At 45.7% G+C, this 14958-nt stretch overlaps 1 protein-coding gene across 1 annotated transcript in view; it reads left to right on the top strand.

The window, feature by feature from the left end:
* LOC138671660 (uncharacterized) overlaps positions 1-14958 on the top strand; it is a 967572-nt gene that overhangs the window by 90127 nt on the left and 862487 nt on the right. The window contains exons 13-14 of the mRNA XM_069759831.1: positions 3463-3566; positions 9015-9093. Of these exons, the coding sequence (XP_069615932.1) occupies positions 3463-3566; positions 9015-9093 (183 nt within the window). The remainder of the gene's footprint in view (positions 1-3462; positions 3567-9014; positions 9094-14958) is intronic.

Genomic DNA, 14958 nt, shown 5'->3' with positions numbered 1-14958 from the left:
GTGCCCACCGTTAACCGATCAAAAAACAAAACGAAATAAAAACAAACAGAGTCTCCTCACCTGACCGACGCTCCAGCGGCGAGCTCCCTTCAGCAGCACACACTCGCCGGCGACTGACAATGACATCAGACGCCGGCGACGTGTGCGCTGCGGCCGACTTCAGCTGCCAGCCTCCAATTGGCTGGCGGCTGTTGTTAACTATTGACGTGCGGGCACGCGCCCGCACGTCAATAGGAAACCGCCGCAGCGCCGGAAGGGGCCCGGTGAGCAGATGAGAAGGGGCACGATGCGGGCCCCTCTCTCTGCCCACCGGGTCCGTGGGCACATAAACGCCGCCCGGCGGGCACAGTCACACTCAGGCGGATTAGCAGAGGGTCAATCTGTGCGGTAGCCCAGGGCCCCCCCACACCACTGGGCCCTGGGCTACCACCCATATTGACCCTCTGATAATCCGCCCCTGAATAGTATATTAAATAACCATGATGCTGAGATGAATAATATTACTTGCTGAAATAGGCACTGAATTCATTAAGAGCGTGGCCATGTCCAAGTCTTGCCCTGGCTGTGCCCAAGCTTGGCCCATTTCGACTGAGCTGAGTCAAACTGGTGAAAAAACATCTTAAATTGCAAAAATGTTGCTACTTTTCAAAGCTTTTACTCCATTTTTCTGGTGTAAAAACTTTGAAGAATTGGCCTCATTGTGCCTTTCTGTTACATGGCAGTATTTTATGGCCTAGTCAAACAGTAAAGTCAAAAGTAAAATGTGCTCAGTATGAGGGTAAGTTCACACAGGGCGTCTTTGCTGCTTTTTTTTTCTGCTGCAAAACCTGATCATCTTGGCTTGAAAGAAGCTGCGCCAAAAACGTAGGTTTAGGTGCGTTTTGGTGCATTTTTTGCCACGTTTTTGGTGCATTTTTTTCATGCGTTTTTTTTCTCTGAGTGCACACAGAATAAAAAAACAACTTAATGTAGATAGATAGAATGAATAGATAGATTGATAGAATAGATAGATTGATAGAGTAGATAGAATGAATAGATAGATAGATTGAATAGATAGATAGATTGATAGAATAGATAGAATGAATAGATAGATAGATTGATAGAATAGATAGATTGATAGAATAGATAGAACAGATCGATACATTACCTGCGGTATCCTCTTCCCCGAGGAGCGGTTGCATTAGCATTGCTCCTGGTTGAAAGCTTTATCTCCCCAGATACTGCCTGGGACACTCATTATATTGGACTACGACGGATCAGGGAGTATACTTTTTCTTTTTTCTTTTATTTTTATTACAGAAGATAGATGACTTCGCTTTGGAATGGCAGAACAATAAAAATATGGTCAAAACTGTGTGGTGTTTTATTTCATGAAAATACTTTATTCTTTGTGTGTGTTCATTTAACCCTTTAATTACTATAGGATTAGTAATGGATAAGTGTCTTATTGACACCTCTCCATTACTAAGCCAGCTTAATGTCACCTTACAATAGCAAGGTGACATTAACCCCTCATTACCCCCTTTGCCACCTCTACAGAGCAAGTGGGATGAGCTGGGCAAAGCGCCAGAATTGGCGCATCTAATAGATGCACCTTTTCTGGGCAGCTGTGGGCTGCTGTTTTAAGGCTGTGGGGCCTATATCAATGGCCCCTAACAAGCCTGAGAATACCAGCCCCCAGCTGTGAGCTTTAGCAAGGCTAGTTGTCAATAATGGGGGGGACCCCACACCATTTTTTTTTATTATTTATTTATTCATTTATTTAAATAATTTAAATAAATAAAAAAATAAGCGTGAGGACCCCTCTATTCTTGATAACAAGCATTGCTGAAGCTGACAGCTGGGGGTTGCAGCCCCCACTTGTGAGTTTTGTCTGGCTGGTTATCAAAATTAGGGGGGAACCCACGCCATTTTTTAAATTATTTATTTATAGCTCAGGAGCGGCAGATGAGAACTCCCATCAGCCGCTCCTGCTCTCACAGTAATTGCCGGCTGTAGGTGTCAGATGATGGGATCAGTAGTCCCATCAGGTGACACCAGTGATCGGAGGTGAAGGTTATACCTCCGATCACAGCTGAACGCTCCCCGCTGTCTTCCGACAGCATGGGAGCCACAGCTCTCTGACCGGCGGGGATAATTTCCCCGCCGATCAGTAGCGGTGTGTGCCGCGCTGTCATGCATATGACAGCGTGTCAAACACAGTAATATCGGACCCCCCATTCGGTTCTGGTCTGCTCTGCTGGATGACAGGCTGCATGGACGCATCGTGCAGCCTGCCATCTAGATGTAGCAGAGTCGAGTGTGATGATATCACATCCGGCTGTCCTTGACTTTTCTGCAGCAAATACGCTACAAGAAAAGTCAACCTTGCGTATTTGCAGCGTCTTTTCACCATCCATTCAAGTCAATGGGTGGAAAACGCTGGAAAAACGCTGAAAGAAGTGACATACCCTATGTCAAAAAAACGCAGCAAAGCACAAAATACTGAACACATGCGTGTGCATGAGATTTCTGAAATCTCATAGGCTTTGCTGGTACTGTAAAAAGCAGCTGAAAATTAGCCTAAAAAAGCAGCAAAAACGCCCTGTGTGAACTTACCCTTAATATAGTATACTACGAAAAAGTATATAAGTGTAGTATATAAAAAGCATGTGTTTCTTCCTTCACAAGGCCAAATTCAGACATCTGTGAAACATGGTTCATGTACAGATTGTGATGTATAGAATGACCGTTGGACTCCCAACCCTAACTTAAGTCTCTGGCCTAAATGATGTTGTTATGTTTGGCTGTAAGGATTCAGAAGCCTGTTGTCACATAAAGGGAGCAAATCTAATATGCGTGACCATCGCATGACGACTACTCAAACCACTTGAGCTGTGTATAGGAGGGGTGCCAAACTGAATTCTTGCCCCGGTTGCTGTAAAACCTAGATTCAGGTCTGGACAACCTGCTGCGTGTGTGCGCAGAGCACGATACACATAGATTACAGGGAGTGATTACAGCGCACTCACTGTGTAGTGAGCGGAGACTATAACACTCCCTGCTGCTCCTGTAAATCTGCAACATATGATTTAAATACTACTTACCTACAGATTTATAGGTGACAGGTTCCCTTTAGGCCTCATTCACACATTCAGGATTTGGTCAGTGTTTTACCTCAGTATTTGTAACCAAAATCTGAAGTGGGTGATAAATACAGAAGTGGTGCATATGTTTCTATTATACTTCTCTGATTCTCCCACGCCTGGTTTTGGCTACAAATACTGAGGTAAAATACTGAACAAATACTGATAGTACGAACTTGGCCTAAATGTTCTACTTTCTGATTGTGTTCCAGGAGATCGGGGTTGAGATGCACTGATTTAGGTATATAATTATTGATGTCAGTTAATTATATATATATATTTTTTTATTCAAGTAAGGCTATGTGCAATACGTTGATGATTGTCTTTCTTTATTGAGGAACCTATGATGAAATTAAGGAGAGTGTCATCTTTAACTCTTGAAGGAGACAAGGGCTGGGAACTGAGGCATCTTTATACTGCGCTAACAGAAGAACTAGAAAGGTACATGCTCTTAGAAAATGTCACTACAAACCTTGACATATACAGGACAGGCATTACTGTCCACAATAATGTCATATTCCTCTCTGTGGATTATCATGGACTATTCATTTATTGTGTGGAATGTCCCTCAGTAAAAACGTCATTCACTTAGCATATGTTTGTGTAATTCTGTGTTCACAGCACAGACTTTTCTGTGCAAGAATCTAATTAAAGGAAATCTGTCAGACATTTCATGCTGTTAAAACATGGGCTTTAAGGAAATAGCTTCATTTCTGCCAAATTGCATATAGGAAGAGACTTGTCAATGATGTTGAGCTGGGTTGGCAGAAAGAGATACAGTGGGTACGGAAAGTATTCAGACCCCTTTAAATTTTTCACTCTTTGTTTCATCATTGCAGCCGTTTGGTAAATTCAAAAAAGTTCATTTTTTTCTCATTAATGTACACTCTGCACCCCATCTTGACTGAAAAAAGACAGAAATGTAGTAATTTTTGCAAATTTATTAAAAAAGAAAAATTGAAATATCACATGGTCATGGCGCTTTTGAGCTAGTACAGCCATGAGTCTTCTTGGGAATGATGCAACAAGTTTTCACACCTGGATTTGAGGATCCTCTGCCATTCTTCCTCGCATAGCCTCTCCAGTTCCATCAGGTTGGATGGTGAACGTTAGTGGACAGCCAATTAAGAGATCTCAATTGGGTTTAGGTCAGGGCTCTGGCTGGATCAATAATCCTATAAAGAGGGCACCAGAGATAAATGCTCCGCCATCATAAATACAATAGAAACCCAAAAGAAAAATGGACATCTGAGCTAAAATAACATATTTTATTGAAGAACTATATAAAATACATAAACAATGCAGAATAAGAACCAAGATAAGACGATACAATGACATAAACAAGAAGGCGACACTAGTGCCACACACAGACGTAATATTAAATCAGAGGAGCAAATAAGATGTATACCATGCCACAGAGATACACATATATATATCAGTAAAGTATATCATGATATAAAGTGATTCATAGTGCATATGAGAGATATGTATACAGATATAGTATCGTTAATTAACCGGGCAAATGGTACCAAAAAGTCAGTGAACTAGTGAAAAAAATGCTCACAAATACAATGTAGGTACAGGGAGATACTGGGTGAGATATGCCTTATATTGCAGCCAATATAGTAAAAAAAGTATCAATAAAGTGCAAAGTGCTAAATGCTAATGCAAGAACATCAAGAATCACTAGGGGAATATCCAATTATCAGTATACAGGTTTAAGCCTAATAGTGGCCTGCATAGGGCTGACAAAGGGCATGTACCGAGAGTACCAACCTGTGGCTGTGTGTGGAAGGAGAGGCCCCGACGCGCGTTTCGCAGGTGCTGCTTCCCCGAGGAAGCAGCACCTGCGAAACGCACGTCGGGGCCTCTCCTTCTTGATGTTCTTGCATTAGCATTTATAGTGGCACTGTATATCTTACCATATTAGGCTTGCACTTTGCACTTTATTGATACTTTTTTTACTATATTGGCTGCAATATAAGGCATATCTCACCCAGTATCTCCCTGTGTCGCCTTCTTGTTTATGTCATTGCATCGTCTTATCTTGGTTCTTATTCTGCATTGTTTATGTATTTTATATAGTTCTTCAATAAAATATGTTATTTTAGCTCAGATGTCCATTTTTCTTTTGGGTTTCTCTGGCTGGATCAGTCAAGAATAGTGACAGAGTTGTTCTGAAGCCACTCATTTGTTATTTTAGCTGTGTGCTTAGGACCATTGCCTTGTTGGAAGGTGAACCTTCAGCCAAGTCGTCTAGAGCACTCTGTAAGGCCGGTTTCACGCGTCAGTGTCTCCGATACTTGTAGTGACAGTTTTCTCACGTACCGGAGACACTGACACACGTAGACCCATTCAAATGAATGGGTCTATGCACATGCCTGCGTGTTTTCACAGACCGTGTGTCTGTGTTGAAAACACGTAGACATGTCTGTTTTTCTCCGGCAGCACGGTCCGCAAAGCGTCCTGCACACGTGCACACGGAGAATAGTGTGCACTCTCCTCCGTGTGCATGTACCGCGGTAGGAGAGAGCGCATATTCATCACCTTAATGAGTGGTACCACGTGACCGCTCACACAGGACGAGCCGCCGGCGCTGAGAGCAGGCATCGCGGGAGTTGGGTGAGTATTTCTATTCAAGTGGGTGGGCGGGCGCACGGGGGGTGGGAGGCGGTAGGTGACCCCAAACTTTAATTTAAACAAAAAAAAACTTGATCTTTCATCCCTTCTCTCCTGCTAGCGCTGCTTTCAGCCGAGCAGGAGAGAAGGGATAAATGCCGGCTTCAGCACCACACCCGGGGGACAGCGCTTACTGTAGCGCTGTCTCTCTTGCGGCGGTCCGTGTGGTTCTAGGCGGCACACGGCTGCTGCATGTGTGCCACACTGATGTGCCACGTGAGCACACAGACAGATATTTCCGGTACTGATTTTTCCAGTACCGGAAATATCTGGATGTGTGAGACTGGCCTAAGCGGTTTTCTTCCAGGGTATCTCTGCACTTGGTCGCATTCATGTTTCCTTCAATGACAACCAGTCGTCCTGTCCCTGCAGCTAAAAAACACCCCTATAGCATGATGCTGCCATCACCTTGTTTCACTGTTGGGATTGTATTGGGCAGGTGATGAGCAGTGCCTGGATTTCTCCACACATACCAGTTACAATTATCACCAAAAAGTTCTATCTTCGTCTCATCTGACCAGAGAATCTTATTTCTCATAGTCTAGGAGTCCTTCATGTGTTTTTTAGCAAACTCTATGGGGGCTTTCATATGTCTTCCTCTGAGGAGAGGCTTCTGTCTGGCCACTCTGTCATAAAGGTCTGGCTGTTGGAGGGCTGCAGTGATAGTTGACTTTGTGGAACTTTCTCCCATCTCCCTACTGCATCTCTGTAGCTCAGCTACAGTGATCTTGGGGTTCTTTTTTTTTCTCTATCTTACTAAGGCTCTTCTCCCACGATTGCTCAGTTTGGCTGGATGGCCAGGTCTAGACTTCTGGGGGTCCCAAACTTCTTCCATTTAAGGATTATGAAGGCCACTGTGCTGATAGGAACCTTGAATACTGCAGAAATTCTGTTGTGCCTTGCCACAATTTTGTCTCTGAGCTCCTTGGCCAGTCCCTTTGACCTTATGATTCTCATTTAGTCTGACATTCACTGTGAGCTGTGAGGTCTTATATAGACAGGTGTGTGCCTTTGCAAATCAAGTCCTATCAATTTAATTAAAGGGAACCTGTCATCCCCAAAATCAAAGATTAGCTAAGCCCACCAGCATCAGGGGCATATCTACAGCATTCTGTAATGCTGTAGATAAGCCCCCGATGTAACCTGAAAGATGAGAAAAAGAGGTTAGATTATACTCACCTGGGTGGGCGGTCCAATTCCATGGGCGTCGCGGTCCGGTCCTGGGCCTCCTATCTTCATAGGATGACGTCCTCTTCTTGTCTTCATGCTGCGGCTATGGCGCAGGTGTACTTAGTCTGCCCTGTTGAGGGCAGAGCAAAGTACTGCAGTGCGCAGGTGCCAGGCCTCTCTGACCTTTCCCGGCGCCTGCGCACTGCAGTACTTTGCTCTGCCCTCAACAGGGCAGACAAAGTACGCCTGTGCTAGAGCCACAGTGTGAGTGCAAGAATAGGATGTCATTGTAAAAAGATGGGAGGCCCCGGACTGGACCGTGACGCCCATCGGACTGGACCACAGCGGGAACGCCCCTGGGTGAGTATAATCTAACCTCTTTTTCTCATCTTTCAGGAAACATCGGGGGCTTATCTACAGCATTCCAGAATGCTGTAGATAAGCCCCTGATGCTGGTGGGCTTAGCTCATCTTCGATTTTGGGGGTGACAGGTTCCATTTAAACACAGCTGGACTCCAATGAACAGTAGAACCATCTCAAGGAGGATCACAAGGAAATGGACAGTATATGACTTAAATATGAGTGCAAAGGGTCTGAATACTTATGACCATGTGATATTTCAGTTTTTCTTTTTTTGAACTGCGGTGAACTCTGGACCGTGGGAAAATGCACGTTATTTTTTTTTGGGGGGTCCCCTATTTTAATAGCCAGTAAAAGGCTAAGTATACAGCTGTGAGCTGATATTAATAGCCTGGGAAACTCCTTGGGTATTACCCCCTTCTCAGGCTATAAACATCTGCCCCCAGTTGTTTGCTTTCCCTCTGCTGAAAATTGCGCGGGAGCCCACTCCCTTTTTTTCCGTAAAATAATCTTTTATTAATTAAATACATGTCCTACATGCCCAGTAATTTGCACACACACTGTACGAATTGTATTTGTTACTGACATCTATATATCTACCTATTCTATATGTATTTACTGTATGTAATCCATATCTTCTATCCTGTCGGCTCCTGCAGTGATTTTACAGAAGCCGGCAGATGAATTACCAGCTTTTCTTTTATCTTTCTGTGCAATATAAATACATACGACGCACATGAATTACCGGCTTTTCAAAGGACGCCGGTGCGTAAAAAACAGACAGCACACGCATGGTGCGAGTGCTGTGCGTTTATTTCTCGCATCCTTTGAGTTGCATTGGCGAGTGTCGTCCGAGATACGCAGCAAATCACAGCATGCAAGTCCAATTTCAGCTGAGAAAAAAATCGCAGATGAGATATCACCCATTGAATAACATTGGTCAGAGTGCAATCCGATTTTTCCTCGGATTGCACTCGTCCGTTTTTCTCGCAAATGAATATGAGCCCCAAGACTTAGAGAATTTGCTTTTTATACCTCAGCGATATTATGTTCTGAAATTGCTGCTGAGACTGGGAAAGCTGGGTTAAAGCTTAGTGATCAGACAGTTTGACCCTGGTACTGGACTTAACAGCTACCTATAGAACTGCCACATTATGCATTATCATATTTCCTCTCTTTCTTCCAAGAACCATATATTGTTTTTTTTTTCTCTGTTGACATAGCCATATGAGGGCTTGATTTTGTTGGATGAGTTGTCATTTTGAATGACTCTGTTCATTTTACCATATAATGTACTAAAAATGGAAATAAAAGTGGGCTAACACTGTGAAGAAAATGCGCTTCTGCCTTTTTTCTGTTTTGCAGTGTTCAGTGAAAAATATTGTTATGTTTTGTGTAAAAAAAAAAAAAAGAAAAGAAAAGATTTGTATCGTCATTTTCTGAGACGCGTAACGTTTTGGTTTTCCCTCCAATGGAGGAGTGTGAGGAGCTCTGAGCTCTTGAACTTGCTTGATACACCCACAATCGACATGCATTGTACATGCACAGTGGATGTCTGAAAGGGGTTTGGCAAGTTTTAATAAGAATTTGCAAAAACTTACGTTATATAGTTGCTGTTTTGCCATGGTTTCACATGTTCTCACGTACTATTTAACATTTTATTTTCTGTCAATATGAAAGGTTCGAGAACAGACTGGTAACATCATGGTTCTCAACTGTGAGCAATGAACTAAGTGACTCGTTAAAGCTTCCATTACTGGTAAGTATGATGTCTTAATGGGAATCTGTCACTTGATTTTTTCTACCATATCTGAGAGCAACAAGAGCTAGGGGCAGAAACCCTGATTCTAGGGATGTGCCACTTACTTGGCTGCTTGCTATAGGCTTAATAAAATCACTGTTTTATCTGCTGCAGATCTACCCGTGTACACTGTGTATAGCCAGAAAGCTGCCGATTAGTGGTGGGAGCATAGCTGGACTACCTGATAAAAGGCCAAATAGTCATCAAGTGATAGTCTCCTGCTTATAAAAGAGTTATTTGTTAACTCAGCGGTGCTGGACACAGAAAGCTGCCAGTCAGTGGTGGGCCCTATACACAGCTCATGAATTCAGAGGAATACCTGGCCGCTGGTTTACTTGTCCTTTAGTGTTAAGGTACCGTCACACTAGACGATATCGCTAGCGATCCGTGACGTTGCAGCGTCCTGGCTAGCGATATAGTCCAGTGTGACAGGCAGCAGCGATCAGGCCCCTGCTGTGATATCGCTGGTCGGGAAGAAAGTCCAGAACTTTGTTTCGTCGCTGGATCTCCCGCTGACATCGCTGAATCGGCGTGTGTGACGCCGATTCAGCGATGTCTTCGCTGGTAACCAGGGTAAACATCGGGTTACTAAGCGCGGCCCTGCGCTTAGTAACCCGATGTTTACCCTGGTTACCGGCATTGTTGGTCGCTGGAGAGCTGTCTGTGTGACAGCTCTCCAGCGACCAAACAGTAACGCTGCAGCGATCCGGATCGTTGTCGGTATCGCTGCAGCGTCGCTTAGTGTGACGGTACCTTTACTCTCCTGCTGATAAACAGTGATTTTATCAAAACTGCAGCAAACAGCCCAGTCAGTGACACATCTCTGGAACCAATGTCTCTGTCTTTCTAAATTTTAATGCTCTCAGATTATTTAGAAAAAAAACTGGTGACAGATTCCTTTAAGAAACTGTCTACTACTTATACAGGTTTTCACATAAAATAATTATTTTTAGTGATTGATACTTTATGTAGCTTACATTCATGTATCTGTGTTCCTCTTTACACCAGTGAAATTTTAGAACATCAATGTTTTAAACCTTTTATGGGAACAAGCTTTTTAAATAAGACGATGATGACACCTTTGGCTGGAACTTCATAGATTTAGTGACATTGCAAATTATAAAGTTGCTCATAGTAGTGAGCACATGATAATATAAATACAAACCCCTTTGTCTAAAAATATTTTGCTTTAAACTTACCAAATCTTAAAGAGGTGGAGGTGCAGTGCCCCAGGGTCCTGGTCGTTGCAGTAATATCATTCTCCTCTAGGGGAGGGTGGTGATACGTTTGGAGGCAAAGAAGGACAACTGCATCCAGGTATCACAAACATGCAGCACATTTCACACTCCAGGCCACCAAGGGGAGCTCTGCTCCTATTTATTAGGTCACTACCCACACTTAGGTAAAACTGGTGACCTGTAGGGAAAGTTAGTGAGTTGCTGGCTGAGCTTCGCTCAGGTAGTTGGTCCTTGGCAGGGGTGGGATCCTGTCAGAGATCGAGGGAGAAGGACACGGAGCTGTGCATGCCCTCAGAGCTGCAGCTCCCAGAAAGAAACATCAAAGGCAGAACTGTATTGCAGCGAGCGTGCAAAAAAGTCGTAGCAAAGGAGTGGATACCAGAGGGGGGCCAGCCCTACACAGGCTGCCTCCTTCTGAGGCGCAGAACCCCGGTAGCCGGAACACCGAGGGAGCAAAGACCCTTTATACCTTGCTCCAGAGACCGGCAGGACAGCTAATTTCATGTTACCTGTCCACCCTACACCCAGGAGGCAAGGTGGCACCCCTTAGAGGCTGGGGCATGATAGTCCCTATAAATTTGCCTCAAGCCACCGGTCATACGGGTTTGTCCTATCCTATCTGGGGGACAGAGAGAGAGAGACATAACATCGATAACATCTACAAGTTGTGAGGACCTTGTGAGAAGCTTAGCAGTAAGGGACTACAGCCCTGCAGCGCAAAGGAAGGCTACTGATTTCCACCTGGACAAGGGGACTCTGGACTTGCCTCCAAACCGGCCGGACTCTGCCTGCCCTGTGATCTGGTGCCCCTGGACTGTGGATGCTGAAGTCTTCAGTAAAGGTAAAGAGACTGCAACCTTGTATCCTCGTTCTTCACTGCGCCTCTCACCATCCACCACCTACACACCGGGAAGCCCTGGGGAACACTTCACTTGTGGAAGGTATACCATCAAGCTGCCATAACATCACCCCAGCGGACCCCTTAAAGCAGCGTTGGTCATCCTGACCGAATACCACAGGTGGCGTCATTAACAATCCCTTTAAAGACCTTTCCCTTTAACCCCTTCCCGACCTTTGACGCATACGCTGCGTCATGAAAGTCGGTGCCATTCCGACCCATGACGCAGCATATGCGTCATGGAAAGATCGCGTCCCTGCAGGCCGGGTGAAAGGGTTAACTCCCATTTCACCCAATCTGCAGGGACAGGGGGAGTGGTAGTTTAGCCCAGGGGGGGTGGCTTCACCCCCTCGTGGCTACGATCGCTCTGATTGGCTGTTGAAAGTGAAACTGCCAATCAGAGCGATTTGTAATATTTCACCTAAAAAACTGGTGAAATATTACAATCCAGCCATGGCCGATGCTGCAATATCATCGGCCATGGCTGGAAACACTTATGTGCACCCACCCCACCCCTCCGATCGCCCCCCCAGCCCCCCGATCTGTGGTCCGCTCCCCTCCGTCCTGTGCTCCGCTCCCCCGTCCTCCTGTCCGCTTCCCCCGTGCACCAATCACACCCCCCGCGCTCCAATCAAACCCCCCCGCACTCCGATCCCCCCCCCCGCACACAGCGACCCCCCCCGTGCTCCGATCCACCCCCCCCGCACAGCGATCCCTCACCCCGTGCTCCAATCCTTCCCCGTGCTCCAATCCTCCCTCCCGTGTTCCGATCCACCCGCCCCCATGATCCGATCCACCCCCCCGTGCTCCGACGCCCCCCCCGTGCCCTGATCTCCCCCCCCTTATACTTACCTGGCCGCCCGAGGTCCGTCCGTCTTCTTTCCTGGGCGCCGCCATCTTCCAAAATGGCGGGCGCATGTGCAGTGCGCCCGCCGAATCTGCCGGCCGGCAGATTCGTTCCAGAGTGAATTTTGATCACTGAGATATAACCTATCTCAGTGATCAAAATAAGAAAAATAGTAAATGACCCCCCCCCCCTTTGTCACCCCCATAGGTAGGGACAATAAAAAAAATAAAGAATTTTTTTTTTTTTTCACTAAGGTTGGGGTAAGAACTAGGGTTAGGGTTAGGGGTAGGGTTAGGGGTAGGGTTAGGGTTAGGGTTAGGGTTAGGGGTAGGGGTAGGGTTAGGGCTAGGGTTAGGGTTAGGGTTAGGGGTAGGGTTAGGGTTAGGGGTAGGGTTAGGGGTAGGGTTAGGGTTAGGGGTAGGGTTAGGGGTAGGGTTAGGGTTTCGGTATGTGCACACATATTCTGGTCCTATGCGGATTTTTCCGCAGCGGATTTGAAAAATCCACAGTGCTAAACCGCTGCCGATTTAACGTGGATTTACCGCGGTTTTTCTGCGCATTTCACTGCGGTTTTACAACTGCGATTTTCTATTGGAGCAGTTGTAAAACCGCTGCGGAATCCGCAGAAAGAAGTGACATGCTGCGGAATGTAAACCGCTGCGTTTCCGTGCAGTTTTTCCGCAGCATGTGTACAGCGATTTTTGGTTCCCATAGGTTCACATTGAACTGTAAACTCATGGGAAACTGCTGCGGATCCGCAGCATTTTCTGCAGCATGTGCACATACCTTTAGAATTAGGCTATGTGCACACGGTGCGGATTGGCCGCTGCGGATCCGCAGCAGTGTTCCATCAGGTTTACAGTACCATGTAAACATATGGAAAACCAAATCCGCTGTGCCCATGGTGCAGAAAATACCGCGCGGGAACGCTGCGTTGTATTTTCCGCAGCATGCCAATTCTTTGTGCGGATTCCGCAGCGTTTTACACCTGTTCCTCAATAGGAATCCACAGGTGAAATCCGCACAAAAAACACTGGAAATCCACAGTAAATCCACAGGTAAAACGCAGTGCCTTTTACCCGCGGATTTTTCAAAAATGATGCTGAAAAATCTCATACGAATCCGCAACGTTGGCACATAGCCTTAGAGTTGGGTTGGAATTAGGGTTGTGGTTAGGGTTAGGGGTGTGTTGGGGCTAGGGTTGTGGTTAGGGGTGTGTTGGGGTTAGGGTTGTGATTAGGGTTACGGCTACAGTTGGGATAAGGGTTAGGGGTGTGTTGGAGGTAGAATTGAGGGGTTTCCACTGTTTAGGCACTTCAGGGGGTCTCCAAACGCAACATGGCGCCACCATTGATTCCAGCCAATCTTGTATTCAAAAATTCAAATGGTGCTCCCTCACTTCCGAACCCCGACGTGTGCCCAAACAGTGGTTTACCCCCACATATGGGGTACCAGCATACTCAGGACAAACTGCGCAACAATTACTGGGGTCCAATTTCTCCTGTTACCCTTGAGAAAATAAAAAATTGCTTGCTAAAACATCATTTTTGAGGAAAGAAAAATGATTTTTTATTTTCACGGCTCTGCGTTGTAAACGTCTGTGAAGCACTTGGGGGTTCAAAGTGCTCACCACATATCTAGATAAGTTCCTTGGGGGGTCTAGTTTCCAAAATGGGGTCACTTGTGGGGGGTTTCTACTGTTTAGGCACACCAGGGGCTCTGCAAACGCAACGTGACGCCCGCAGACCATTCCATCAAAGTCTGCATTTCAAAAGTCACTACTTCCCTTCTGAGCCCCCACGTGTGCCCAAACAGTGGTTTACCCCCACACATGGGGCATCAGCGTACTCAGGAGAAACTGGACAACAACTTTTGTGGTCCAATTTCTCCTGTAACCCTTGGGAAAATAAAAAATTCTGGGCTAAAAAATTATTTTTGAGGAAAGAAAACGTATTTATTATTTTCACTGCTCTGTGTTATGAACTTCTGTGAAGCACTTGGGGGTTCAAAGTGCTCACCTCACATCTAGATAAGTTCCTTTCGGGGTCTAGTTTCCAAAATGGGGTCACTTGTGGGGGGTTTCTACTGTTTAGCCACATCAGGGGCTCTGCAAACGCAACGTGACGCCCACAGAGCATTCCATCAAAGTCTGCATTTCAAAACGTCACTACTTCACTTCCGAGCCCCAGCATGTGCCTAAACAGTGGTTTACCCCCACATATGGGGTATCAGCGTACTCAGGAGAAACTGGACAACAACTTTTGGGGTCAAATTTCTCCTGTTACCCTTGGGAAAATAAAAAATTGCGGGCTAAAATTCATTTTTGAGAAAATAATTTTTTTTTTTTATTTTCATGGCTCTGCGTTATAAACTTCTGTGAAGCACTTGAGGGTTCAAAGTGCTCACTACACATCTAGATTAGTTCCTTTGGGGGTCTAGTTTCCAAAATGGGGTAATTTGTGGGGGATCTCCAATGTTTAGGCACACAGGGGCTCTCCAAATGCGACACTAAGGTTGGGGTAAGAACTAGGGTTAGGGTTAGGGGTAGGGTTAGGGGTAGGGTTAGGGTTAGGGTTAGGGTTAGGGGTAGGGGTAGGGTTAGGGCTAGGGTTAGGGTTAGGGTTAGGGGTAGGGTTAGGGTTAGGGGTAGGGTTAGGGGTAGGGTTAGGGTTAGGGGTAGGGTTAGGGGTAGGGTTAGGGTTTCGGTATGTGCACACATATTCTGGTCCTATGCGGATTTTTCCGCAGCGGATTTGAAAAATCCACAGTGCTAAACCGCTGCCGATTTAACGTGGATTTACCGCGGTTTTTCTGCGCATTTCACTGCGGTTTTACAACTG

The sequence above is a fragment of the Ranitomeya imitator genome, chromosome 3 (assembly GCF_032444005.1).
Source record: "Ranitomeya imitator isolate aRanImi1 chromosome 3, aRanImi1.pri, whole genome shotgun sequence".
NCBI classification, from domain to species: domain Eukaryota; kingdom Metazoa; phylum Chordata; class Amphibia; order Anura; family Dendrobatidae; genus Ranitomeya; species Ranitomeya imitator.
The sequence above is the reverse complement of the archived record's forward strand: the minus strand, read 5'-3'. Positions and strand labels throughout refer to the sequence as shown.